General features: G+C 44.7%; 1 protein-coding gene across 2 annotated transcripts in view; it reads right to left on the bottom strand.

Annotated features, from left to right (window-relative positions):
• Positions 1 to 81: 81 nt before the first annotated feature.
• The window catches only part of TRIM23 (tripartite motif containing 23), a 32,588-nt gene continuing 6,257 nt past the window's right edge, over positions 82 to 26,412 (bottom strand). The window contains exons 2-11 of one of the 2 annotated variants that reach the window (XM_044292299.1): positions 25,157 to 25,319; positions 23,929 to 24,086; positions 14,775 to 15,053; positions 8,346 to 8,528; positions 6,920 to 7,135; positions 6,360 to 6,494; positions 5,736 to 5,865; positions 4,679 to 4,789; positions 3,167 to 3,291; positions 82 to 950 (exon numbers count right to left, since the gene is read on the bottom strand). In XM_044292299.1, the coding sequence (XP_044148234.1) occupies positions 771 to 950; positions 3,167 to 3,291; positions 4,679 to 4,789; positions 5,736 to 5,865; positions 6,360 to 6,494; positions 6,920 to 7,135; positions 8,346 to 8,528; positions 14,775 to 15,053; positions 23,929 to 24,086; positions 25,157 to 25,319 (1,680 nt within the window). In that variant the 3' untranslated portion in view covers positions 82 to 770. The remainder of the gene's footprint in view (positions 951 to 3,166; positions 3,292 to 4,678; positions 4,790 to 5,735; positions 5,866 to 6,359; positions 6,495 to 6,919; positions 7,136 to 8,345; positions 8,529 to 14,774; positions 15,054 to 23,928; positions 24,087 to 25,156; positions 25,320 to 26,412) is intronic. The other variant, XM_044292307.1, reaches the window with a different exon arrangement.

The raw sequence follows: 26,412 nt of genomic DNA, 5'->3' as shown, positions 1-26,412 counted from the left end.
TCGTACGCGCTGTAAAACGCCCAGGTGAGAACCATTCCCATAGGAAATCATTGGTTTCTCCTTGTTGAGCGTTTTACAGCGTGTAGGAACGCGCTGTAAAACGCTCAGGTGTGAACCCAGGGTAAGGGGTGAAAACCAGGTTTCGCAAAATGCCATTGCGTCTTTTTTTTAGCAACGGTGACCGAAATCTACAGCAGCTCCGAGCTGCCATAGATTTCAAGCCGGCGCATAGACTGCCCGGAGAAGGCAAGTCATTTATGAAGGGAGCTGTGCCCGGTCATAAATGACATGGTACATAAATTACTTTGTAAATCAGGTCCCAAGTGTTTTCATTCACAGACAGCAAGCATCCATCCTGAAAATGGAAAGGAACTGAAACACAAAAGTCTATATATTGGACATTGTTTCTATTGTAAAAAGAATGAGCCTTTTCTATACCGAGACCAGAAAACCCCTACAGCTGTAGGATGCGGCCGACATGTAAAGTAAATATAAGTAACCTGCCACCTCCTGTCCTTTGAACGCCGCCCGCAGCATTCCTAATTTGACCCGCAGGACGTCTACTCCCAACAACATTCATTATATGTAGGTGAATCAGCTTCTAAGACGTAATGTAATGATGGTTATTTCATAGACGTTCACATTGAAATACACGGACACATAAGAAGTCCGTATGACATTAGCCGCAATGTACGCTGAAACGGCGCCACATTTTCTTAGAAGCGAGTTACTGAAATAACACATTCACCAAATGAACCACTTGCTCATACTTAAGCGACATCCAGTACCCCCGCAGCTACCAGCTGCCTGGACAACCAGTCAAGGCCGTCATATAGCCCCATGCCACTCCTGGCGTCACAGCCCTGGATATACCAGCTGCGGCCACAGCACAGTTTGTGAAGGCTCAAGAGCTCTGTCATTTCTTCCACTGATAGGGCACCTGCGACATCCTGCAAGAAAACATAAGACCGTCATACGTACATGCACAGAAACTGAGGATATAGTGCATGCAAATGTGACGTAGGCTGAGTACAGCCAGCAATCCTCATGAAGTTTTAACCTCAGAACTTGACTTGGGCCCCTCTATACTGATTGTAATGCCAAATAGTGTTCATACAGGTTCCTACTGCTTCCTACAGGTAGGAATAGCGATATAAACCAGAGAGCCCACTTCACTCATTAGAGCCTGTAGTCTGCGAGAGGACAGCTTACACTTGGACTTACATTGCACTGACTGACCAGTCCAAGTGTGGATAGATGGAAATGCTAAAATTTATTTTACCGATAGTGCCCTATATCCTTTGGCTAAGGCTACTTTCACACTAGCGGCAAGGACCTCCGGCAGGCTGTTCCGTCGGGTGAACAGCCTGTCGGATCAGTCCTGCCGCTAGAGAACGTGTGTCCCCGGACTGCCGCTCCATCCCCATTGACTATAATGGGGACGGGGGAAGAGTTCCAGCGGAGACATTTATTCCGGCAGCCTTTCGCCGTGCGCAGCCATGACTCCGCTGGAACTCCGCCCCCATTATAGTCAATGGGGACGGAGCGGCAGTCCAGGGGCACACTTTCACTAGCGGCAGGACGGATCCGACAGGCTGTTCACCCGATGGAACAGCCTGCCGTAGGTCCGTGCCGCTAGTGTGAAAGTAGCCTTATTAGATTAATTATTCTCTCCCAATTCTGATAAAATAAAAAAACTTCAATAATTCAGGGGAAAGCTGGACATTCTGAATCACTGGAAAGACTTATTTCCTTCTTAGCAACTGGTGAACAGGAATCTTTGATCATTGCTGTAAAGCAGGGGTGGGGGTGGGGGGGGAACAGCATGTGGACCCCGGCTCCCTGCCAGAGAATATAGTCCGAATGCTAATGACCGCTTCCATTATGGATGTAGTCATTAGCATGCGGACGACAGGAAGATGAGAACAGCGCTGCGTTGGCTGTACTCACCTTACCTGGTCTTCTTCTGGGTCCTGCTCCGTCTCCTGACACGTACCAAGCCAGGCAGAATACCACAGAGGGTGAGTGATTCTGCCTAGTGGCAGTGCCACCCAGAGCTGGGAAGGCAAGTTTGGGGATTGGGGGTCCGATCTAAAGAGAGTGCAGACTGGGGGCTGAGCTGAGGCTGATGGAGGCTTTGGGGGGGGTTGTGAGGCTGATGTGAGGCTAAGAAAGTGAAAGAGGCAGGGACAGTTGCGAAGGCAGAGGAAGTGAATGCTGGGTGAACCCCTCTGGGTTGATCTTGGCTGCCATTAATGCCAAATAAAGAACTAAATATATAATATTTTCAACTTAAGAATTGGACTGCTATATTTGGTCAAAATGGTGCCTGCACTAATATATTATATTATATATAGTACATGCGCCATTTTATGCTGCAAGTAAACAGCGTTCTGGATTTTTTTAATTTTTTTTTATTGAAGCTCAATTTCTGTTACCCCTAAGTCAATTATATGTTTGACCGAATATAGTCACATTGTTAAGTTGAGAATTTTGTATGGCCTGCGGCAGTACAATTTTCCCCACCCCTGCTCTAAAGTGTCAGTGCCCACCGTAAAAGAGTTGTCCAGGCTGCAGATATTGATAACCTGTGATATTGGACAAGGCATCAATATCAGATTAGTGAGGCGTCCGACACCCGGAACCTCTACTGAACAGCTACAACGGGTCCTACAAACCATACAGTGTGTAAGCAGAAGGCTCCATACTAGAGCAGCGATTTGTACAAATTGATTTGTTTAATCACAGTCCTTCAGCAGTGAGGGGCTGGCACTGCTGCTCAAGAGGCTCCCCACTCCCCCTAGATTGACGAGCCCAGACATCTCGCCTTGCCCTGTCAACCTCGCTCCTGAGCTATTGCTCTTTGTAGCATTGCAAGCACATGGGCATACCAGAGCAGAGCACATACAAACTGCGCATGCGCCATTACGTTTCCAGGGACAGTCTCTATCCAAAATGTTCAGCTGCCAGCAGCAGATCCTCTGCACTTGCGCAGCTGTTATGAGCAATAGTGCAGGAGCGACATTGAAAGGGTCGGCTAGATGTCTGGTCCTGTTATTCAAGGGCAAGGGAAGCCATCCCCTCGCTGCTCAAGTAGTCTGTTTGAAGAACGAGTAGTGTACAGATATCAGAGCTGAGGCTATGACAGTCAAGACAGAGCAGTTACCTGTTTATTGGCGAATATTAAGAGCAGGGCATCACGCAGTTCCTTTTCAGTGAGTAGCTTTGCCAGTTCACTATGAGCCTCAGTGACCCGGTCTCGGTGACTGCTGTCTATTACAAAAACTACAGCTGGAAAATCAGAAATGGGGAAAAAACAAAGGTGTAAGCTACTCCTATTAACATGAAAGGGTAGTTTTTTAGCAGAAAAAGAAGGCTAAAGTAAGTCAAGGCTGGGTTTACATGAAGCAATGCGGACCCTATCCGAGGCTAACTGAGCATGTTGGAGGTTTATGCGCAGTTTTTCCGTTCAGATTTTTATGCAGAAAAACAGTAGAGTAATACAGTACCATCAAAGTGTATGGTATTAGACAAATCTCACGTACACTTTGCTTTTTTTTGGGGGGGGGGGGGGGGGGGGGGGAAATTAACCTGCCGTAATGATTTTGAAATCCACAGCATGTCAATTCCTTGCGCTGTTTTTGTGTGCGGATTTCACTCCTTTTGAATGCAAGGGTGAGCTTTACTGTAAAACCGTATGAAATCTGCACAAAAACCAGCAACACATGCATTTTTTTGGTATGGAAATGCACGGAAATTTGTGCGGGATATCTGAAAGACAGTCTGCAACCGTGTGCAGGTAGCCAGAAACAGTAGCTGGAAATTATTCCGAACCTAAAAAGTAAGAACATCGCCAATACATCCTGAAATAAATGACTGCTGCTGCCAATCAAGAAGTTCTTTTCCTACAAACGCAGCAGTAACCGATCTGATTGGGAATATTTTCTTCAAGCTAGACACCCGAAAACCATCAGCAACTTGTGGACAGTTTCTTGGATATTTTTCACAAAACTGCACACAGTATGAATGAAGTTAGTGAAATAATAATGAATATATATTACACATGTGCTAGATATATAATCAGTGTGACACAAATGTAGAACTGTCCCTTAAAGGGAACCCATAGTAACGGCAGCATAAAGTAGACACAGGCGAGTTGATTTTAGCGGTCTGTCATTTATAAGTTAAAAGTAAGTGGTTGCCGAGAACCAACATCACAATCCTTGCAGACTGGGCCTGGAAAAGAGTCCCGGCCACCTGAGAAGTGTCCTGGTTATTCATGGATTCCTGCTCTCCTGCCCACCTGCTGATGTCTGACAGTCTAATACCTAGTTTTCTCCCTTTCTCTCTAGAAGACAACCGCCAATCATCAGCAGATGGGCGGGAGAGCAGGAGATTATGAATAACCAGGACTCTTCTCAGGCAGATTTGACTCTTTTCCAGGCCTGGGCTGTAATGATTATGATGCTGGTTCTCAGCGACACACCGCTGAAATCAGCATTTCTGTCATTAATTGATGCTGCGCTTAGTGAGGTCAGCATAACGTTGGCGACAGGTCCCTTTGAATTTGCAGTCTGTAGTGGATTACTTCACTGTGGTGTAAGCCGATGATCTTTAAACATGACAATTAGATATTTCACGTGTCAATGACAGCTCCTGTTAATCCAGTCACACTCACCTTGTGTATTAAGGTAATAATGCTTCCATAGGGGCCTCAGCTTGTGTTTGCCGCCAACATCCCATATTGTAAACTTTAAGTTTTTATATTCAACAGTTTCAACATTAAAACCTTTAAAAATAAAACATAAAAAGGTTTCAGGAAGAAATGTCCATCAGTCGGAACCAAAGTTATTCTTAAAGGGGTTTTTGGGGAGCACAGGTCAGGACAGGTCATCAATATCTAATCATGGGGGTCCAACTCCTGGCATCCCCGTCAACCATGCCGCCCTTCTCACAGCATTCCAAGCACAGCGCTGTACCTTGTATAGTGACTGACAGTGCTTGGTATTACTGCTCAGCCCTAATCACTTAAATGGGACTGAGCCGCACATCGTCCATGTGACTGATGAATTGCGACGGCAGCTACAGAACTCATTGGAGCGCCATGACCTCTTCAAACAGCCGTTTCAAGAGAAGGCCATGCTCCGTGCGAGCACTCCCTTCCCTTCATTGTTTACCTGCTCGCTATCGCAACTACAACAATGAGCAGGTGTAATTATATCTCAGCCGCTTAATTCTGATATTTTTAATAGCAGTTTTTGCCTGCCTAGCATATTCCTTTTTAAAGCATCAAAAAAGAGGGGGAAAAAAAAAGGCTTATTGGAGAAAAACTGTGGTTGCTCTGTTTTGAAAAACGCACCTCTGACCCCAAAAATGCACTTCAAAAGGTGAGCATGGGCAGTACAGTGGTTCATTGGGGTCCTAGGTTCAAATCCGACCATGCATGGAGATTGTATGTTCTCCCTCCCTGTGTTTTGTGTGGGTTTCCTCCGGGTTCTCCGGTTTCCTCCCACACTCCTAAGACATACTGATGGGGACCTTAGATTGTGAGCCCCACTGGGGACAGCATGATGCTAATGTCTGTAAAGCGCTGCAGAATATGTCAGCTCTATATCAGTAAAATAAATAAAATATTAAATAATAAACTAGGAGGACTAGAATATGCTATCACTTACATAAATTTTATAAGTATAATTTTGGCTTCAGATTTATTCCCTTTATAAAGTCTTACTAACCAATTGTAGGGATCGGTTGCATGAATTCATCCTGTTTTAGTTTAAACAAGATGGTTGTTTTTCCTGCTCCGTCTAGACCTAATGTCACCACACGGATTTCCATTTTAGGGCCAATGTGAACTCTGTTGTCCTGGAATCGAAAAATACTGTTAGCGTATGACCATACAAAGTCCATATGTAAACCCATGATCCCTTACTGAAGGATCACTGCACCCATTAGTAAAGGGGGATTTCTGGACAACACCCTTTTTAATGCAGCTGTGGCGGCGATCAACTGAACACTTAGATCAGAATACAGTAATCCCCCCCACCAACAGAGGGGTCCCAAGCGATGTGCCCCAATATATCCATGCTGTCTGGTGATTAAAGAAAACGACTTTCAATTTCCTTTTTTGGGGAGCGCTGTGGAATACGCTCATTTTTTATCTTTTGGATGGTGGATCATGTCTACAGCCGCTGGCACACCGCAACTACTTAAAACGCTGTGCTGCTCACACAACTCTTGCTTTTCCATATCTCCTTACAGGTAGAGTATATGGCAAGGGGTTGTTCAAATGGGACAACACCTGTAACATTCCTCAGTCCCACTCCCCATCAAACATCACTACACGTCGTCCTACTTACCTTTGTGAAAGTGACAGGAATACTAGCATCGAGCTGGATGTGATCGGCCAACTCTGTGAACTGCTGCTGCTGTTTCTGGAGAGTCTCTAGCAGTCGTGTGATCTCTTGCTTGGCCAGCACCACTCGGCAGTCATCCTGTGCGACAATTATTAGAATATGCCACCCATGAAGAGAAACTCACAATGTGTGCAATCAGATAGCAGTTTTCCAACCCAAATGGTTACTATGGGCACATTTTCCACTGCATTAGCCTCAGGCCTTATGCACACGACCATTGTGCTTTTTGCGGTCCGGCACGGACAGCCATTGATATACCTGCCTATTCTTGTCCGCAAAACGCGGACAAGAACAGGACAGGTTGTATTTTATTTGCGGACCACGGAACGGAGCAACGGATGCAGACAGCTGTCCGCATCTTTTGCAACCCCATTGAAGTGAACGGGTCCGCATCAGAGTCGCAGTTTGCGGACCAAATCAACGGCCGTGTGCATGAGGCCTAACGCTGTAGTCTGTTCTCAGCGATATTGAATGCTAACCAGCATGTGCTGCAATCCAAATACCTGCTGCAAGGCCTTCTCACAGTGAAGACACGCAGTGGACACCTCTGACAGCAGGATGGTCATGTTCTCTTGTTGCTGTCGCAGCCAGATGAGCTGTTCTCGCACATGAGCATCAACCACACTAAGCGCCATTTCTTCTTGGCGGCAGAGAGTTTCATGCAGATCTGAAAAATATGCTCGGACGCAAGAGCGGGCATTCTCTGCCGTGCCAGGGACCTACCAGAATAAGGAACATATATTAGTGCCAAACACAGCGAATGATTTATCATGCCATCCGGTTTTATAAAAAGCAGGCGTGCTGCATTTCCAGTGAAGTGCCTGGGAGAGCTGTAAATAATTAGCAGGGAGAACTTCTGAGACCTCAGCATGTTGGGAAAAGCCTGGGAGGGCCTGCACATGGCCCCAACAAGTCCCTGAAGGGGCTTCCTGGGACTTTAATATTGATGATCTGTGCTCAAGATAAGCCATCAACATCTGATCTGTGGGGGTCCGACTTCCATTCACACTGCAGATTTGCTGTTAAAATGGGCGTCTCCATAGCATACCGAGACCGCGCTGTACACTGTATAGTACCCAGTCACTTGAATCAGACAGAGCTGCAGAAAGACCAGATAACTGATAGACTTGACATCACAGATCGAGGAAGGGGTCAGTCTTGTGCAAGCGCCGCAACCCCTTCAAGCAGCCAACTGCCTGGGATGCCAGGAGTTAAACCTCCTCAATCAGATACAGATAACCTATTCTGAGGTTAGACCATCAACAGGGAATATGTCATCAGAAAATTACCTATCGTATAAATCAGGGTTTTGTTTTTTTGTTTAACATTAAAACACGATTTTTTAATAAATTTTGTCCCCATCTATTTAAAATTTCAATCACTGAGTTTATTACATATGGATCATATACTGTGCAATGATATAACAGTATGCAGTAAGCTCTTAAGCTCCCCCTAGTGGTGGCTGCAGGCAATGAGAACTGAATCATACAACTATGGGGGAATTCTAAATGGGCAGAGTGACAGTTTTCTGGGATATATAAAAAGGGGGACATTCGTTTTAAGCAAAGGGATGAAATGAAAAGCATAATGATGCAGTGGATAATGGGTTTGAGGAAACAACTTATTTTGCACCATTTTATCATTTAGAGAAAATTCTGAATAAGTAAAAGGACTAATGCACTAAAATGTATTCTAGACTCTTCTAATCCAGAATATCCATTTGTTTCCGGTCACTTCCTCACATCCTATACTAAGAATTATTATTAGGTGAGACCTTGAGATACTAAACACTAGTATGGTCCTCTTTGTCAAGCTTTTGTCATACAAGGAAATATCTAAGTATTTGGGTTTGATATCTATTAACGAGAACCCTGCTATCATAAACTATGAGATCATGGCCTGGAGTCACTGAAAACATACGATGCCTACATGTTCAGTGTGGGCCATTCCAATCCCGTCTTCTACAATCTGCTCTCCACCTTCGATCTGCTGGACAATGCCGGTGAGTTTTCTGGAATACTCCGAGATCTCTTCTGTGAAGCTTCTTATGCAATGCGCCATGTCCAATATGGAGGCCCGGATCTGGCTTGCTTCAGTTTCCAGAACAGCATGCTTTATGGGGGAGGGGGGGGGGGGGAATAAAAGATAAAATAAAAAGTGATGCAATCAACTAAATCTGTACCATAGGCTTTGATCGGTTGTCTCACTTCAGCCAATGGCATTCAACATGAAGAAGAGGAGGTTAATACAAGGCACTTATTGATGTATTGTCATTATCCATATTGCTTCCTTTGCTGGCTGGATTAAAGGGTAACGGTCATATTTTTTATTTTTATTTTGCTAGCTTATTAGAGCTAGGCATGTCAAGTTTGTCAAAAGATCTGCAATTACCTTATAATAACAGCTTTCATTAATGTCTCCTGTCCCTTCCCACTGCTCCCTTAACCCCTTAAGGACCAGGCTCATTTTCACCTTCAGGACCAGGCCATTTTTTGCAAACCTGACCAGTGTCACTTTAAGTGCTCATAACTTTAAAACGCTTCGACTTACCCAGGCCGTTCTGAGATTGTTTTTTCGTCACATATTGTACTTCATGACACTGCTAAAATTGGGTCAAAAAAGTTAATTTTTTTGCATAAAAAAAATACATTTTTTACCAAAAATTTTGAAAAATTAGCAAATTTCAAAGTTTCAGTTTCTCTACTTCTGTAATACATAGTAATACCCCCAAAAATTGTGATGACTTTACATTCCCCATATGTCTACTTCATGTTTGTAGCATTTTGGGAATGATATTTTATTTTTTGGGGATGTTACAAGGCTTAGAAGTTTAGAAGCAAATTTTGAAATTTTTGAGAAATCTTCAAAATCCCACTTTTTATGGACCAGTTCAGGTTTGAAGTCATATTGTGAGGCTTAGATAATAGAAACCTCCCAAAAATGACCCCATTCTAGAAACTACACCCCTCAAGGTATTCAAAACTGTTTTTTCAAACTTTATTAACCCTTTAGGTGTTCCACAAGAGTTAATGGCAGATGGAGAAACAATTTTGAAATTTCTATTTTTTGGAAATTTTTCCAATATAATCAATTTTTTCCAGGAGTAAAACAAGGGTTAACTGCCAAACAACACTCAAAATGGGTTGCCCTGATTCTGTAGTTTGCAGAAACACCCCATATGTGGTCGTAAACTACTATTTGGCCGAACGGGAGCACGTAGAAAGAGGGGAACGCCATATGGGTTTTGGAAGGCAGATTTTGCAGGACTGGTTTTGTTTATACCATGTCCCATTTGAAGCCCCCTGTTGCACCCCTAGAATAGAAATTTCAAAAAAGTGACTCCATCTAAGAAAGTACACCACTCAAGGTATTCAAAACTGGGTTTACAAACTTTGTTAACCCTTTAGCTGTTCCACAAGAGTTAATGGCAGATGGAGAAACAATTTTGAAATTTCTATTTTTTGGAAATTTTTCCAATATAATCAGTTTTTTCCAGGAGTAAAACAAGGGTTAACTGCCAAACAACACTCAAAATGGGTTGCCCTGATTCTGTAGTTTGCAAAAACACCCCAAATGTGGTCGTAAACTACTGTTTGGCTAAACGGCAGGACATAGAAGAAGGGGAATGCCATACGGTTTTTGGAAGGCAGATTTTGCTGGACTGGTTTATTTACACCATGTACCCTTTCAAGCCCCCTGATGCCCCCCTAGAGTAGAAACTCCATAAAAGTGACCCCATCTAGGAAACTACGGGATAAGGTGGTTGTTGTTTTGGGACAATTTTTGGTTGCTCTATATTACTCTTTTTTGAGGCAATGTAACAAAAAAATGTAATTCTAAAATTGTTTCTACATTCGCTATTTAGTTTTGTGGAACACCTAAAGGGTTAACATAGTTTGTAAAGTAACTTTTGAATACCTTGAGGGGTGTAGTTTCTTAGATGGGGTCACTTTTTTGGAGTTTCTAGTCTAGGCTACATCAGGGGGGGCTTCTAATGGGACATGGTGTCAAAAAAAAAAACTGTCCATCAAAATCTGCCTTCCAGAAACCGTATGGAGTTCCCTCCGTTCTATGCCCTGCCGTGCGGCTATATAGCCATTTACGACCACATATGGGGTGTTTCTGCAAACTACAGAATTGGGGCAATAAATGTTTAGTTTTGTTTGGCTGTTAACCCTTGCTTTATTACCGGCAAAATGGATTTAAATTTAAATTTTGCCCAAAAATAGGCGTTTTGGCACCGTTTTTATTTTATATTTTTAACACCGTTCATCCGAGGCGTTTGGTAAAAAGTTATTTTTATAGCGACGACTTTTACGCACGCGACGATGCCCAATATGTATGGCTCTCAGACTTTGGAGACACTAAGCAGACATCCTAAAACTGTGGCCCTCCAGATGTTGTAAAACTACAATTCCCACCATGCCCTGATGATGGCTGTAGGTTGTCTGGGCATGCTGGGAGTTATAGTTTTACAACATCTGGAGGGCCGCAGTTTGAGGATGCCTGCACTAAAACTAATTTTTTTGGGGAAAGAAAAATTGTTTTCGTGTCTCCAAAGTCTGAGAGCCATAGTGTTTTATGTTCTCTAGTGGACTGTTGGGGATCATAAAAATTTAGTACTCCATGGAAGTGTGATACTCCCTGAAGCAATCGATATCGCAGAGGCCCGGATGATCGGGGCAAGTGTCACATTGAGTGGTGGTGTCCTTCCGTATCCCCCTCTTGTGGCACACTCTACATCTTTTTTGGGTTCGTCCCTTCTTTCCAGTATGGGGGACCACACCTGGAAAGTGTTGGCCAGGGACGATCCGGGCGCCTCCAGTTCCCGAGGTACTCCGGCCTGCTCTTTCCCGGTCCGAAAAGATCAGGTCTTTGAGGACTGCCTCATAGAATTGGAGGAATGTCCCTGTGCTGCCAGCGCTTCGGGATAGTACAAAAGAGTTGTACATGGCAACCTGCACCAAGTAGACCGCAACTTTTTTGTACCATGCCCGGGTTTTGCGCATGGCGTTATATGGCGTGAGGACTTGATCAGAGAGATCAACTCCTCCCATATACCGATTGTAGTCGACGATACAATCGGGCTTGAGGACCGTTGCCGCGGTACCTCGCACAGGGACTGGGGTGGTGCTGTTACCGTGGATTGTGGACAGCATAAGGACATCCCTCTTGTCCTTATACCTGACCAGCAACAGGTTTCCACTGGTAAGTGCACGGGTCTCACCCCTGGGGATAGGTACCTGGAGGGGGTAGGCAGGGAGGCCGCGTTGATTTTTCCGCACGGTCCCACAAGCGAACGTGGATCTGGCGGCAAGGGACCTGAACAAGGGAATGCTGGTATAAAAGTTATCCACGTACAAGTGGTAACCCTTATCCAGCAGTGGGTACATAAGGTCCCACACGAGTTTCCCGCTAACACCCAGAGTGGGGGGACATTCTGGGGGTTGAATACGGGAATCTCGCCCCTCGTACACACGAAATTTGTAAGTGTACCCTGAGGTACTCTCACAAATTTTGTATAGCTTCACGCCATACCTCGCCCGCTTTGTGGGAATGTATTGGCGGAAACTGAGACTCCCCTTGAACGCAACGAGAGACTCATCAACCGCGACCTCCCTTCCAGGTACGTAGGCCTGCTGAAATGTGGCCCCAAAGTGATCGATGACCGGCCGTATCTTATACAGCCGGTCATAGGCAGGATCACCTCGGGGTGGACATGCTGCATTATCGGAATAATGCAGACATTTCCGGATGGCCTCAAACCGGTGACGTGTCATGACCATACTGTACAGTGGGGTCTGGTACAGGACGTCCCCACTCCAGTATTGCCTGACACTGGGTTTTTGGACTAGACCCATATGCAGCACGAGGCCCCAAAATGTCCTCATCTCTGCTGCACTGACCGGCGTCCAGCCACCGGGTCTAGCCAAAACTGAGCCTGGGTTTTGAGCGACGAACTGTTGGGCGTACAGATTCGTCTGCTCCACCATCAAATTCACCAGTGGGTTACTGAAAAAAAAAACTAAAAAAGTCTATTTCAGTAAACCCCACTGTGGGAATCTGGATTCCAGGATTGCCAGCGAAATCCGGAATCTCAGGCTCAAAGTCCACTGGGGGACACCAGCTAAGTTCATCGGCAGGGGGCTCCGGTGAACTTATTTGGTGGGCCGGGAAACCAGTACGAACCCCAGGGCGGCTCGTACTAGGGTGGGCCACAGGATCCCTAGCATGTGTGGCCCCTGGCTCCGCCTGGCGGCGTCTCCGCTGCCTTGGTGGCTCATCGTCATCCGATGATGATGATGAGGAGGATGCGGATGACAAAAGGAACGTGGGGTCATCCTCATCCTCACTGGGGCTCTCAGAGTCGGAGGCAATCTGGGCATATGCCTCCTCGGCCGAGAACACCCGGCGGGCCATGGGTGTGTGTGTGTGTGCGTGTGTATGTGCGTGCGTGTAAACCTTTATTCTATGTGCGTGTGTGTGGGGGCACGGGTGTTCACGTACTAAAAAGTCCAGGCAAAAAAAATGGGCAAGTGTTAGGAAAAAAAAAAAAAAAAAAAAGTTCAAACTTGCTGATCAGCGGTCGGTGGGGTGGTGGGGCGGGCGATGCGCTAACAGTGGACGGACGCTAAAAAGTGCCGGCCAGTCAGCGCACGCAGAAAAAAAAAAAAAGTGGTGGTGGGGGAAGGGTCTGGGGTCTGAAAGTTGAAACAAAAAAAGTTTGGAATAAATGTGCTTTTTTTTTTTTTTTTTCTAACTTTTCCCTTCTATCCCTGCCTAAAGGTGCCTCTCCCTCACTGACCCTAACCTACCTGGGTGGCGATGGGTGCAGGAGGGTGATGGATGCCGATTTAGGGGGACACAGGAGCTGGTGCTGGACGATGCTGCACGGTCAGGGTGCTGGACAGGAAGAGGAGGGGAGAGAGGAGCGCAGGAAGTTTGAATCTCGCGCCTCTCTCCCCTGCACCAATCAGCACCCTGGACAGCGGCGTTCAGCACCAGGGCCAGCACCGCCTCCTCAAATCCTCGGACTGCGATTGGTGGTGTAAAATTACGCCACCGATCGCAGTCTTTTTCCGGTTCATCGGGTCACAGGACACCCGAATGGACCGGAAACGCAGAAAACCGCAGGTCTGAATTGACCTGCGGTTTTCTGCGATCGCCGATACGGGGGGGTCCAATGACCCCCCCCCCTGCGTTGTTACGGGATGTCGGCTGAATGATTTCAGCCGAAATCCCGTTTCGATTAACCCCCGCGGCGCCGGAATTCAGATTTTAAGTCAGGACGTACCGGTACGTCCTCGGTCCTTAAGGACTCGGGAAATAGGGCGTACCGGTACGTCCTCGGTCCTTAAGGGGTTAAAATAAGTTTACTATGGCTTGTCCGTCTTCCTTTTAGTACAAACAGAAGACAGGGGCGGTCTTCCACACTGCATGCTTGCATTAGGAGGAGGAGTGTCTCCCAGTAATCCAATCTGATTGGCTGGCAATGTAGCTGCTGGCTACAGCAGGTGTGTATGGGAAGTGAGGGAAAGCAGTTTTGGCCTCAGAGAACTGGCATCTTGAGCCATCTTGAGAAGGTCCTCATATTGTAAATGTTTAAACAGCTGTAACTAAGGGAAAAAAACTCAAGGATAACAGTGGTATGTGAAGAAACTAAAAATTGCTTTATACATAAGGCTGCTGCAGCTGAAAACATGACAGTTATCCTTTGTACACTGGTGGCCGTGCTTGCACAATATAGGAAAAAGCGCCGGCCTATATGGTGCCTGGGACCATGGGAGCGCACATAGGCTAGTGCATTTTCCAGTGGTGTGAAAGCATGACCACCTTAGAAGGGTGGTCGCAACCATGGAAACAAGCAGAGCATAATGTGATAGAAAAATAAATCCAGCCAGCAAAGGAAGCAATCTGGATAACAACATTACATTAATAAGTGCCTAATATTAACTTCCTCTACATAATACCATTTGCTAAAGTGAGACAACCTCTTTAAGCTTCAATTTTGTGCCGAAATATACCAATGTGAGACTTCAAATTTTCAAAACTAATATCTAAAAGATGGTGACCACTGATGGCCAATAATTGGAACTGGGGGTGTTTTAATATTCCTCAACCGTGTGTTTCATGTTGTAAATATATCAGCTATTTCAACCACCGTGGAAAGGACCATTACTAGCAGAGATGCCTAGAGGAGTCTCCCCATCAGCCACTGTCTACGTTCAGTTTACTTTAGCTTTGAAGAAGACAAATATCTGCTGCAAATGTATAATGTCCATTGAAAATCCACATAAATTGTAAGACTAAAGCAAGCTGAGAAAAAAAAAAAAGCAGACACGGTCATCCCTTCCTTACCTTGTGCCCCTGGTGTTTGCCATACTCTTTGCAGACGCAGCACATCAAGGGGCTGGTCTGGCAGCCATCTGCTAAGCACACAAACTCAATGGCGTGGACTTGATGTTGGGTGCAAAGGGTCTTCTCATAAGGTTTGTCAGCTAAGGGCACGCGTCTGTGTTTGGCCAGTGTCTTTGTGGAGTGGGTGTGCAAGGAGCAGTCGGCACACAGATGGGTTGCACACACAGTGCAGTATACTGATGCCACGTGGGCCTCGTCTTCATCACAGCGCACAATACTCTGAATGAAAGAAACATCACATTAGTAGAAACATTACCCAACTCCTGTCATTTGTCTGACAAAATGCATCAACCAGCTTTTCACTGCATAAGATGGGTCCGCTGCTTTGATCTCCAGCAACAAGAGAAGATGGCATTCACATGTGTTCTAGTTCTGTATGCCTTGGTCTACATCAGCAGAAGAAATGGAGTGCCATGACCCCTTCAATGCTTATCCTGCCACCTTGGGCCTTCAGTACATGTAGTTCTCGCTTTTTCTATTATCTTTGTTCTACTGAATAGTGGTGGTTCTGGGATTGGACACATACAGATCGCACAGAAAAGGCCCCAAATGTGTTTGACCAAAAAAAAAAAAAAAAAAAAAAAAAAAAAAAAACACTTCGGTAAGGCCACAGTCACACACATCCTGACCTAGGCCTCTCTGCTCTGCACTAATGAGAGGCAAGGCTGTCTGCAGATGAGGTGCTGGCTTATTTAATATTCGAGTCATGCCTCAAGGTCCTATTTACAGGGTTGAATATTGGCTTATAGCAGGGATGCCCAACCTGCGGCTCTCCAGCTGTTGCAAAACTACAATTCCCAGCATGCCCAGACAGCCTACAGCTATCAGCCCACAGCAAGGGCATGGTGGGAGATATAGTTTTATATAACAGTTGGAGAGCCGCAGATTGAGCATCCCTGACCTATAGGAGAGCTGCCTTACATCTGGTGGCATCAGAGGCAGGGTTGTTAAGAGCTCATTTACATACCTTCTCACCACTCCGTGAACATCCCAAACCTCATTTTTGTGATTGAGTGCAGTACTTTATTAGCAGTATGCCCAATCTAAGGCATCATGCACATGTTTTTTGGTTGTTTTTGATCCGATTAGCATTTTTTGCAGATCGAATGCTGACCAAATTCATTTCAATGGGGCTGCAAAGTGGACAGCACACCATAAGGTGTCTGCATCAATATATGTGCATGTCTGTTCCGCAAAAACAAAAAAGTTCTATTCTTGCCCATGGAAATGGCAGGATCATCTCTATCCCTGCCATGATCGGCAGAATGTACAGCATGAAAACTGGAGAAATTAGTGGAATGCATACATCACTTGGTATTAAATATTAGGCTCCCACTAGCCTAGATCAATGTAGCCACACTGCCCTAGACGATAAGGAAAGCTGTCAGTAAGCCCCACCCGTGGGCACAGTACCCTAGACCACCAGGGAAGCTGGCATTAAGCCCCTCCAATGCCTTAGACCACCAGGAGTCTTGGTATAAACTCCTTTCTCTAGAATAGACCAGAAGATATGATAAACCCTATGGTATAAACCCTCTCTCTACTTTTGTGTTGTCAGGAGACAGACATTTCCGTTGACTGCTCAGCAATAACTTAAAGGGTTTCTACCACTTGAATATCACATATTTGGTGTTCAGACACTAGCGATTCGCTAGTGTCTGTTCTTGCCTACAAGCTAATTATCACATTAATCCGGGCTGCCGATACCTCAAAAAAAGCACTTATATCTTTATGCAAATGAGCCTCTAGGTGCTATGCAGGCGTTTTTCTAAGCACCTAGAGGCTCCGTCTACCTTGCAGTTTGCCGCCCAGCGCCTCGCTCCAGCACGCCCATCTCTCACTGTAATCGATCCTCCCCCTGCTTCAGCCTTCCGAAATCCCGCGCCTGCGCCGTCCGTCGCGGCATTCGGAGGCATTCGGCGCAGGCGCAGTCAATGTCTGACCGCTCCCTGCTCAGACATTTCAACTGCGCCTGCGCCGATGACGTCACAGAGCTCCGTGGGACAGACGAAGCCCAGCAGCAAGCGGTCAGACATTGACTGCGCCTGCGCCGAATGCCGCGACGGACGGCGCAGGCGCGGGATTTCGGAAGGCTGAAGCAGGGGGAGGATCGATTACAGTGAGAGATGGGCGTGCTGGAGCGAGGCGCAGGGCGGCAAAATGCAAGGTAGACGGAGCCTCTAGGTGCTTAGAAAAACGCCTGCATAGCACCTAGAGGCTCATTTGCATAAAGATATAAGTGCTTTTTTTGAGGTATCGGCAGCCCGGATTAATGTGATAATTAGCTTGTAGGCAAGAACAGACACTAGCGAATCGCTAGTGTCTGAACACCAAATATGTGATATTCAAGTGGTAGAAACCCTTTAAAGTAGCATTGTACTTTTAATACATTTTTGATACAGTTAGGTTATATATATATATATATATATATATATATATATATATATATATATATATATATATATATATATATATAGACACTGACATGCATTTTGTTTTTATTACCCGTTTACTAAAACATATTCAAGTTATAGTTATATAATGGACAAAGTCCAGACTTTTAGCTTTCATTTGGATAAAGGGTTTAGGAGTTTCAGCTCCTTTACACGTGACACCTTGTTTTAAAAAAGGGACCCAAAGTAATTGGACAATTGACTCAAAGGCTGTTTTATGGCCAGGTGTGGGCAATTCCTTCATTCTCAATTAAGCACATAAAAGGCCTGGAGTTGATTTGAGGTGTGGTGCTTGCATTTTGAAGATTTTGCTGACAAGTAAACATACGGTCAAAGGAGCAGGTGAAACAAGCTATCCTTCATCTGCGAAAACAAAAAATAACATCCGAGAAATTGCTACACTATTAGAAGTGGCAAAATCTACAGTTTGGTACATCCTGAGAAAGAAAGAAAGCACTGGTGACCTCAACAATGCAAAAAGACCTGGACGCCCACAGAAGACAACAGTGGTGGATGATCATAGAATAATAACCATGGTGAAGAGAAACCCCTTCAAACAGCCAACCGAGTGAACAACACTCTCCAGGATATAGGCGTATCAATATAAAAGAGACTTTGCTAATAAAAAAAAAAAAAAAAAAAAAAACACGCAGCACACTTCTAGAAGAACATTCTTTGGACAGATGAAGCCAAGATCAACCTCTACCAGAATGATGGAAAGAAAAAGGTATAGCGAAGGCATGGTACAGCTCATGATCCAAAGCATACCACATCATCTGTAAAACCCGGCGGAGGCAGTGTGATGGCTTGGGCATGCATGGCTGCCAGTGGCACTGGGTCCTTAGTGTTTATTGATGATGTGACACAGGACAGAAGCAGCCGGATGAATTCTGGGGTTTTCAGAGACATACTGTCTGTTCAAATCCAGCCAAACTGATTGGTCGGCGTTTCATAATACAGATGGACAATGACCCAAAACAAAAAGCCAAAGCAACCCAGGAGTTTATTAAAAGCAAAAAAGTAGAATATTCTTGAATGGCCTTAACATGTATAGCTTGGAAGAAAGACGAGACAGAGGGGATATGATAGAAACTTTTAAATACATAAAATGGAATCAACAAGGTAAAAGAGGAGACAATATTTAATAGAAGAAAAACTGCTACAAGAGGACAGTTTTAAACCTTTGCCCCTCTAATTTAAAACCAATATCAGGAATTATTACTTTACTGAGAGAGTAGTGGATGCATGGAATAGCCTTCCTGCAGAAGGGGTAGCTGCAAATACAGTGAAGGAGTTTAAGCATGCATGGGATAGGCATAAGGCTATCCTTCATATAAGATAGGGCCAAGGGCTATTCATAGTATTCAGTATATTGGGCAGACTAGATGGGCCAAATGGTTCTTATCTGCCGACACATTCTATGTCTCTATGGTTTCTAAGTCAGTCACCGCATCTGAATCCAATAGAGCAGGGATGCTCAACCTGCGGCCCTCCAGCTGTTGCAAAACTACAACTTCCAGCATGCCCGGACAGCCTACAGCAGGACATGGTGGGAGTTGTAGTTTTACAACATCTGGAGGGCTGCAGATTGGGCATCCCTGCAATAGAGCATGTATTTCACTTGTTAAAGACTAAACTTCTGACAGAAAGGCCCACAAACAAACAGCAACTGAAAACCGCTGCAGTAAAGGCCTGGCAGAGCATTAAAAAAAAGGAGGAAACACAGCGTCTGGTGACGTCCATGAGTTCAAGACTTCAAGCAGTCATTGCCAACAAAGGGGTTTCAACCAAGTATTAGAAATTAAAATTTTATTTCCAATTATTTAATTTGTCCAATTACTTTTGAGCCCCTGAAATGAAGGGACTGAATTTAAAAAATGCTTTAGTTCCTCACATTTTTATGCAATCCTTTTGTTCAACCCAGTGAATAAATCTGAAAGTCTGAACTTCAACTGCATCTGAATTGTTTTGTTCAAAATCCATTGTGGTAATGTGCAGAACAAAAACTAGAAAAATGTCGTCTCTGTCCAAATATATATATGGACCTAACTGCATGTCATAGGGACACATCAAAAGTTTAGATTGGTGGGGCCTAAGTGCCAAGACCCCAACCAATCTCAAGACAGAGGGGGAGAGAAGCGTTCATTAAGAGCGCTCTCCTCGCTGCACGAAACGGGCCCATAGACCTTCTATTGAGTCCGTCTCACTTCCTGTCCTGCAGCGATGAACGAGAATGCGCTAAGAGGGTACTTTTATCTTTTCATTCTAGAGATCAGTGGGGCTTTCAGGGCTCGGATCCCCACTATCTAAACGTTTGACATGTCCCTATGACATATGAAAAGTTTACCGAAAGTACGTTGCCACTTTAAATCCTGTCCAACCCCTGTAAGACTGAATGCACACAATTGTGTAAAAGTTGTAACTTTTATTTATCTAGTCCCATCCGTTTTTGAAGCTTGCCGGTGGTTTACATGACCACGACAGTAGCCTACCGCCAAGATGTTCACCTAGCCAACATTGTCATCAGTTAAATAATTCTTCTGTCGTTTACCTCTGTTGTTTTCTGGACCTTTTGGTGTTTCAAAGATCACCATTTTAAAAGGGAATCTGTCAGTAGTTTTGATCATGGTAAATTGCTGACATCACTAGGGAGAGGCTTGACCGAGCAGGACAAAACATACCTTTTCTCATCAGTGTGAATATGAAGTTTTGCTCTGCCAGATTCCACTCTCACTCTCAAAGTGCTCTGCACTGAGGTGACAACTGTAGTGGACTCCTGGTTGGATGCTACAGCTGTCTCCCAGAGCAGAGGGGCTGCGAAGCAGCTAAAATCAGATAACAATTCAGGGCGAAGCTCGGCCATGGGCATGAGCAAAACCTGGCAGAATAAAACTTCATATTCACACAGCTCCCAAATTAAAAAGCTCCACAAAAGATATTTGTTCTGCTCTTCCCAGCGCCTACCTACTGCTGCCAGCAGTTTATCATGGTCAGAACTGCTGACAGACTCATTGGGTGATGGTGCATTTATAAATTACAAATACCCTGATGCTGCAGCTCCATTCTTAATACAATGTGGTATGCAGCTAAAATAAAAACCGTCATGATGAAAACGTCCCATCTGGTCTAAAGCCATTGTAACGGCGAGAGGGAACGCAAGTGTGAACATCTGTCACCTAGCCTCAATGTGTGCCATGTGTCCTGCACCACGGGGTGGGAGGAGGGCCACTGCTTTAAATAACGTGAAAGTGGCATCATGCGATTCAAGCAGTATGGCCTTAGCGTTTGTTATCCTGGAATAAAATGTAAAGGTTATGTATTATACGAACAATGAAAGTCACAAATGAAACTGGCGATTGTGTATAAGACCTCTAGGACTTTCCCAAAAATAAAACCTGTAGATTGCTGGTTGTAATCACATTACTTTCATAGGTCACAGCGGTTATGTAGGTTTTCATTTATGTTCTGCTTTTCTTTTTTTTTCCCCACAAAAAACGCATAAAATACGTTAAAGAGGAGTCTATTTGCAGGCTGTCAGTTTCTGTTTTCTATGAATCCCTTCATCTGACAGCTTATTTGTACTTCTTATGTCTGATCTCCTGACCTGAAACAGTTATTTAAGCCATGTTCTTATCAGTTTGATAAGAAATGAGCTATGGCGAGTGTTTGAGGTAAGGAGGAGATCAGAAATAAGAGTTAGACATGAGCCGTCAGATTCAAAGTAAACGGAAAGTGACAGCATGGGATCCCTGCTAAAGTCCGTAAAAGGCTCCTGCGGTGAACCAATGCGAAGTATCAGCACAGCCTGTGTGGGGTCTCTTCTGCTCACACCAGGATTAATGGTGTGGGTGGCAGGGACTAATGCAAGTACATAGGCTGCGCTAATACAAAAAAAAAAAAAAAAAGAAAAAGCAAATTAAAAAGAGAATTAATAGAATTTGCTTAAATCATCCAGCTCTACCTCCTTAATATTCCTCAATCAAACTTGAGTAGTAAAACTTGCAACGCTCTGCTGACTCAATAACTGCAGAGCTGGAAAAAAATAATAATGTAGAAAACATTCCCAGAAGAGTGAAAACTTATTTTAGTTGTAAAGGGATGGAGGGCAACTCCACATTAACGTCCATGGATTTAAAGTGGTATCTCATAAAAGCTCCTGTGAGTGTAATATGTAGGTGGCCCAATACTTTCATCAATGTAGATGACAAGTTGTACTTTGTATACTGGTTATATCATGGGTGAAATTAAACATTTTTATAAAAGTGATTCAAGGCTATGGTTTGTGAAGAGTTAGCTAAAGATTGGCAAAGTATGCAGTGGACTGACCCCACCAACATCAAATTTACGAGCATAGTAAATATAAAAGTCATACATGTAACACGTTTGCGTACATCTAAGGCTGGGTTCACACCTGAGCGTTTTACAGCGCGTTCCTACGCGCTGTAAAACGCTCAACAAGGAGAAACCAATGATTCCCTATGGGAATGGTTCACACTTGGGCGTTTTACAGCGCGTACGATCGCGCTGTAAAACGCCCGACGCTCCAAAAAGTACATGAGCGACTTTTGGGGCGTTTGTGGCCATAGGACACTGTAGTGAACCACACAAACGCGCGTCAAACGCGCGTTTACTATTACAAAAACGCGCATAAAAATGCGCGTCAAAAACGCACGTAAAACGCGCGTTTGCGCAACGCTCAAGTGTGAACCCAGCCTTAGAGTCCACAGGACGCTGCTTTTGGATTGCAGTCACAGCTAATCTGCACCTGGCCATTTACTTCACTTTGGTAGGAGGTACTGGATATATCCATGACAAAAAAATCAGACATTTCTGGCATTCCTAACAACGATGCCTGCAATGTCTGTCATATGAGACAAGTCCTCTCCAACTCCTGCATCAGCCCCACAACCCCCAGACATAGACTTTGCTGAAAACCACATGCTTTACAATGAAAATACTGGAGACCAGAATCAGAAACAGACAAGACTCCAGTTGTAACTGTGCAAACATGAGCAGGTTATTCATGCCACCTGTGGGCCTCCCATTTCACTTGACCATCTTTGAGATGTTTCTACACATTGGAGTCCATCTGTGATAAATTCAGTTGATTGGACGTGACTTGGAAAGACACAGCCCTGTCTACATAATGTCTCACAACTGACAATGCATAGAGCAAAAGCCGAGCCATGAGGAGGAAAGAACTGCCTGTAGAGGCCAGATACAGGATTGTGTCAAGACACAGCTCTGGTGAAGGATACAAAACAAGTTCTGCTGCACTGAACGTTCCTAAAAGCACAGTGATCGCTCTAATTCTTAGGCCTCTTGCACACAAACGTTCCCCCCCCCCCCCCCCCATTTCTGTTCCTTGCATTCCGTATACGGAATATGTTCTATTTTATCCGCATAACAGACAAGGATAGTACTGTTCTATCAGGGGTCAGCTGCTCCGTAAAAAACAGAATGCACACTGATGTCATCCGTAATTTTAGCGGATCCGTTTTTGCGGACCACAAAATACAGAAAAATCCATACGGTTGTGTGCAAGAGGCCTTAAATGGAAGATGTTTGCAACAACTAGGACTCTTAGAGATGGTCACCATACCAAAGTAATCGGGGTGACCAAGAAGCCAATGGTCACTTTGGCTGAGCTCCAAAGATCCTGTGTACAGATGGGAGAAACTTCCAGAAAGTCAACCATCACTGCAGCACTCCAATAATCTGGGCTTTATGGCAGTGCTCTTCAGTTAAAGACATGTGAAAACCCGCCTGGAGTTTGCAAAAAAGCACCAAAAGAACGGTCAGACCGCGAGAAACAAGATTCTCTGTCCTGATTAAACAGATACTGAACTTTTTGGCCTCCGTGCTAAGCATCATGTCTGGAGGAAACCAGGCTCTGCTCATCACCTGCCCAATACCATCCCTACAGTCAAGCATGGTGGTGGCAGCATCATACTGTGGGGGTGTTTTTCAGCAGATGGGACAGGGAGACTGGTCAGGGTTGAGGGAAATCTGAATGCAGCAAAGTGCAGAGATATTCTAAACGAAAACCTGATCCAGGGTGCTCTGCACCTCAGACTGGGCTGAAGTCCCAGCCTTTTAACAAGACAATGACCCTACAGCCAAGACAACATAGCAGTGGCTTAGGGGCAACTCTAAATGTCCTTGAGTGGCCCGGCTAGAGCCCTGACCCAACTGAACATCTCTGGAGAGACCTGAAAAGGTCTGTCCACCGCCCCCATCCAACCTGACAGAGCTTGAGAGGATCGCTGACAATGGCAGAAAATCCCCAAATCTAGGTGTGCAAACCTTGTGGTATCATCCCCAAGAGGAATGGAGGCTGAAATCACTGCCAAAAGGTGCCTCAACTAAGTCCTGAGTAAGGAGTCTGAACACTAATATCAATGTAATATTTTAGTTTTTCCTTTTCAATAAATTAGCAAAGACTTCTCACATTCTGCTGTCACTATGAAGTGCCGAGCGCAGGACGGGGAAAAAGCGGATATTTTTTTCTATTTCAGCACAATGCCGCAACATAACAAAGTGTGAAAAAGTGAAAGGGTCTGAAGACTTTCTGAATGCACTGCATACCTTCCAACGTACTCTAGATTATATTCAAGACTCTTTCTGGAGTATAAACATACATGCTTTTTGCAGGAACCAATGCATCTAGAGAATACCTCTCCATATCCTCCCACCGACTCTTCCGTGGATCCACTCTGGCCACTTGCACCATTCTGCAGTCGTTCCAGCAGTTCCAGTAGAGCAAAGTTTTTCTTTAGTCCCCAAACACCAGAGTCTCCTGTTTATAAAAAGGGGCAATTATTAGGGAAGGGGTTGTCCCATCTCCACGGTTTCCTTAACTTGTTTTGTTACTCTGTAGAACTCCTTTCACTAAAAGTGTGGAAACCGCAAGATGGGACAACCCCTTTAACTGCAAATTAGACATTTACACTGCAACTTTCAGTAAGTTTTAAATGAAAAGTTGGTAAAGTGACTTTTTAAGTACTTTAGAAATAAATAAAAATAAACTTTAGCAAATCCCCATATGTCAATCTGGACGGAATCCCTCCAGTAGAAATCCATACGTAGATCGATAGCAGTAATACATATTCCTTTGGCTCCCCTGTCAGCAGACACGTTCCATGCTACAGATCTCCTAAAAGAGGACTTGGGCCATGTTCACACACTGAAGATTCAGTCAGGATTTAGGTGCAGATAACACACCTAAATCCTGACAGAATCAGCAGGAGGCTCAGGGGGACACGATTATGATGGCAAATGCCATGGGGCTGATGGCTCTGGGGGACACGTATGAAATTTGTGTTTTACTAACACTTAGTCTTCATCTTTACATTGTTTGGAAAAAGATCTGTTACACAATACAGGATTAAAAATTTTTAGATTTTTTTTTAAAATTTGTATACATACAGAAGAAAATGATATATCGCAGATGCTGTAAATTATATCACAATATATATTTTAGGCCATATCGCCCACCCCTATTAACAGTAACTCATGTACCTCCCGCATTAACCCCATACTGTCTTAGGTGAGTAAGTACTGGATGAGGTTACTTACTAGTAATGTGAGGCATATGGTTTTATCAATTTAGGCTTTCATGTGCCTCACATTATAAGTGACCCCATCACGGTGTGGTTTTTTTTCTTCTGTTATCTTGCAGACAACTACCATCTTTTATGGAACAAACATTCAGATGCAGAAAGCACATGGCAGTCAGCTGATCGGCAGGGGTGCTGGGATTCGGACCCCTGCCGATCGATCACCTATATCATGAAACCTGACAACCCCTTTCAGTAGCAGCCACTTTGTAAAAGGTTAATTTAAAAAGAACATTTTTTTTTTTTTTACCTAGTTCAGTAACTTGCCGGTCAAATGGGCAGCGTATAGCTCTGCCATGTAGAGGAAGGCGGGTCAAGCAGTCATGGCAGACCGTGTGGCCACACAGCAGTAAACGTGGCACTTTGTCCCCTTGTAACGTGAAGACATCTTCACAAACACCACACTCCAGAACCTAAGAAGCCCAGAAGACAAGAGAGTTTACCAACAAATAAGCAGGAGGGTGCCTAAAAGAGCTGAAGAGGCAGAGCCCCTGGGGCGCCCCAGGTGGAAGACAAAGTCCTAACATCCAAAATCCTTCAGGGTTTTCAGGGAATCTGACAACGCAGGAATCTTGGAACAGTGGCATCAGACAGTGCCAAAATCAGCAAGTGCCAGTGTTACAGATCTGTGATAGAGCGCCCCCTACAGGCCCATACTGTAGCTCTACCATTATACAACAGATTGAGTCAGTGCACATCGGCTGTAGCTTTGGCAGCTACGTTGTCCCGGCATCACATGGCGAGGCAGCCAGGTTACACCTATCGGAACCAACATTTATATTTACTGGCCCGCTCTTAGGTTCAGACCATTAAAAGGGGGTTGTTTCCCCCCAAATACATTTTTAACTAAGGGGGGGGGGGGGGAAAGCATACTTGTTCCGCTCTTCTAAGGCCTCTTTCACACGGGCGTGAGTTTTTTTGCTCGGATAAGAGTCGGGTGCGTTGCGGGAAAATGCGCGATTTTTTCTGCGCAGGTGCAAAACATTGTCATGCGTTGCACTCGCGTGAGAAAAATCGCGCATGTTTGGTACCCAAACCCGAACTTCTTCATAGAAGTTCGGGCTTGGGATTGATGTTCTGAAGACTGTATTATTTTCCCTTATAACATGGTTATAAGGGAAAATAATAGCATTCTGAATACAGAATGCATAGTAAACCAGCGCTAGAGGGGTTAAAAAAATTTTTAAACTCACCTTAGTCCACTTGCTCGCGAAGCCCGGCATCTCCTTGTGTCTCCGCTGCTGATGAACAGGACCTGGGGTGAGCTGCTCCATTAAATACAGGTTAAGGACCTTCGATGACGTCACTCCGGTCATCACATGATCTTTTACCATGGTGATTCACCATGGTAAAAGACCATGTGATGACCGGAGTGACGTCATCGAAGGTCCTTAAGCTCTATTTAATGGAGCAGCTCACCCCAGGTCCTGTTCATCAGCAGCGGAGACACAAGGAGATGCCAGCTTCGTGAGCAAGTGGACTAAGGTGAGTTAAATTTTTTTTTTA

The sequence above is a fragment of the Bufo gargarizans genome, chromosome 1 (genome assembly GCF_014858855.1).
Source record: "Bufo gargarizans isolate SCDJY-AF-19 chromosome 1, ASM1485885v1, whole genome shotgun sequence".
In the NCBI taxonomy this organism is placed as follows: Eukaryota; Metazoa; Chordata; class Amphibia; order Anura; family Bufonidae; genus Bufo; species Bufo gargarizans.
This window is presented reverse-complemented; position numbering and strand designations above follow the sequence as displayed.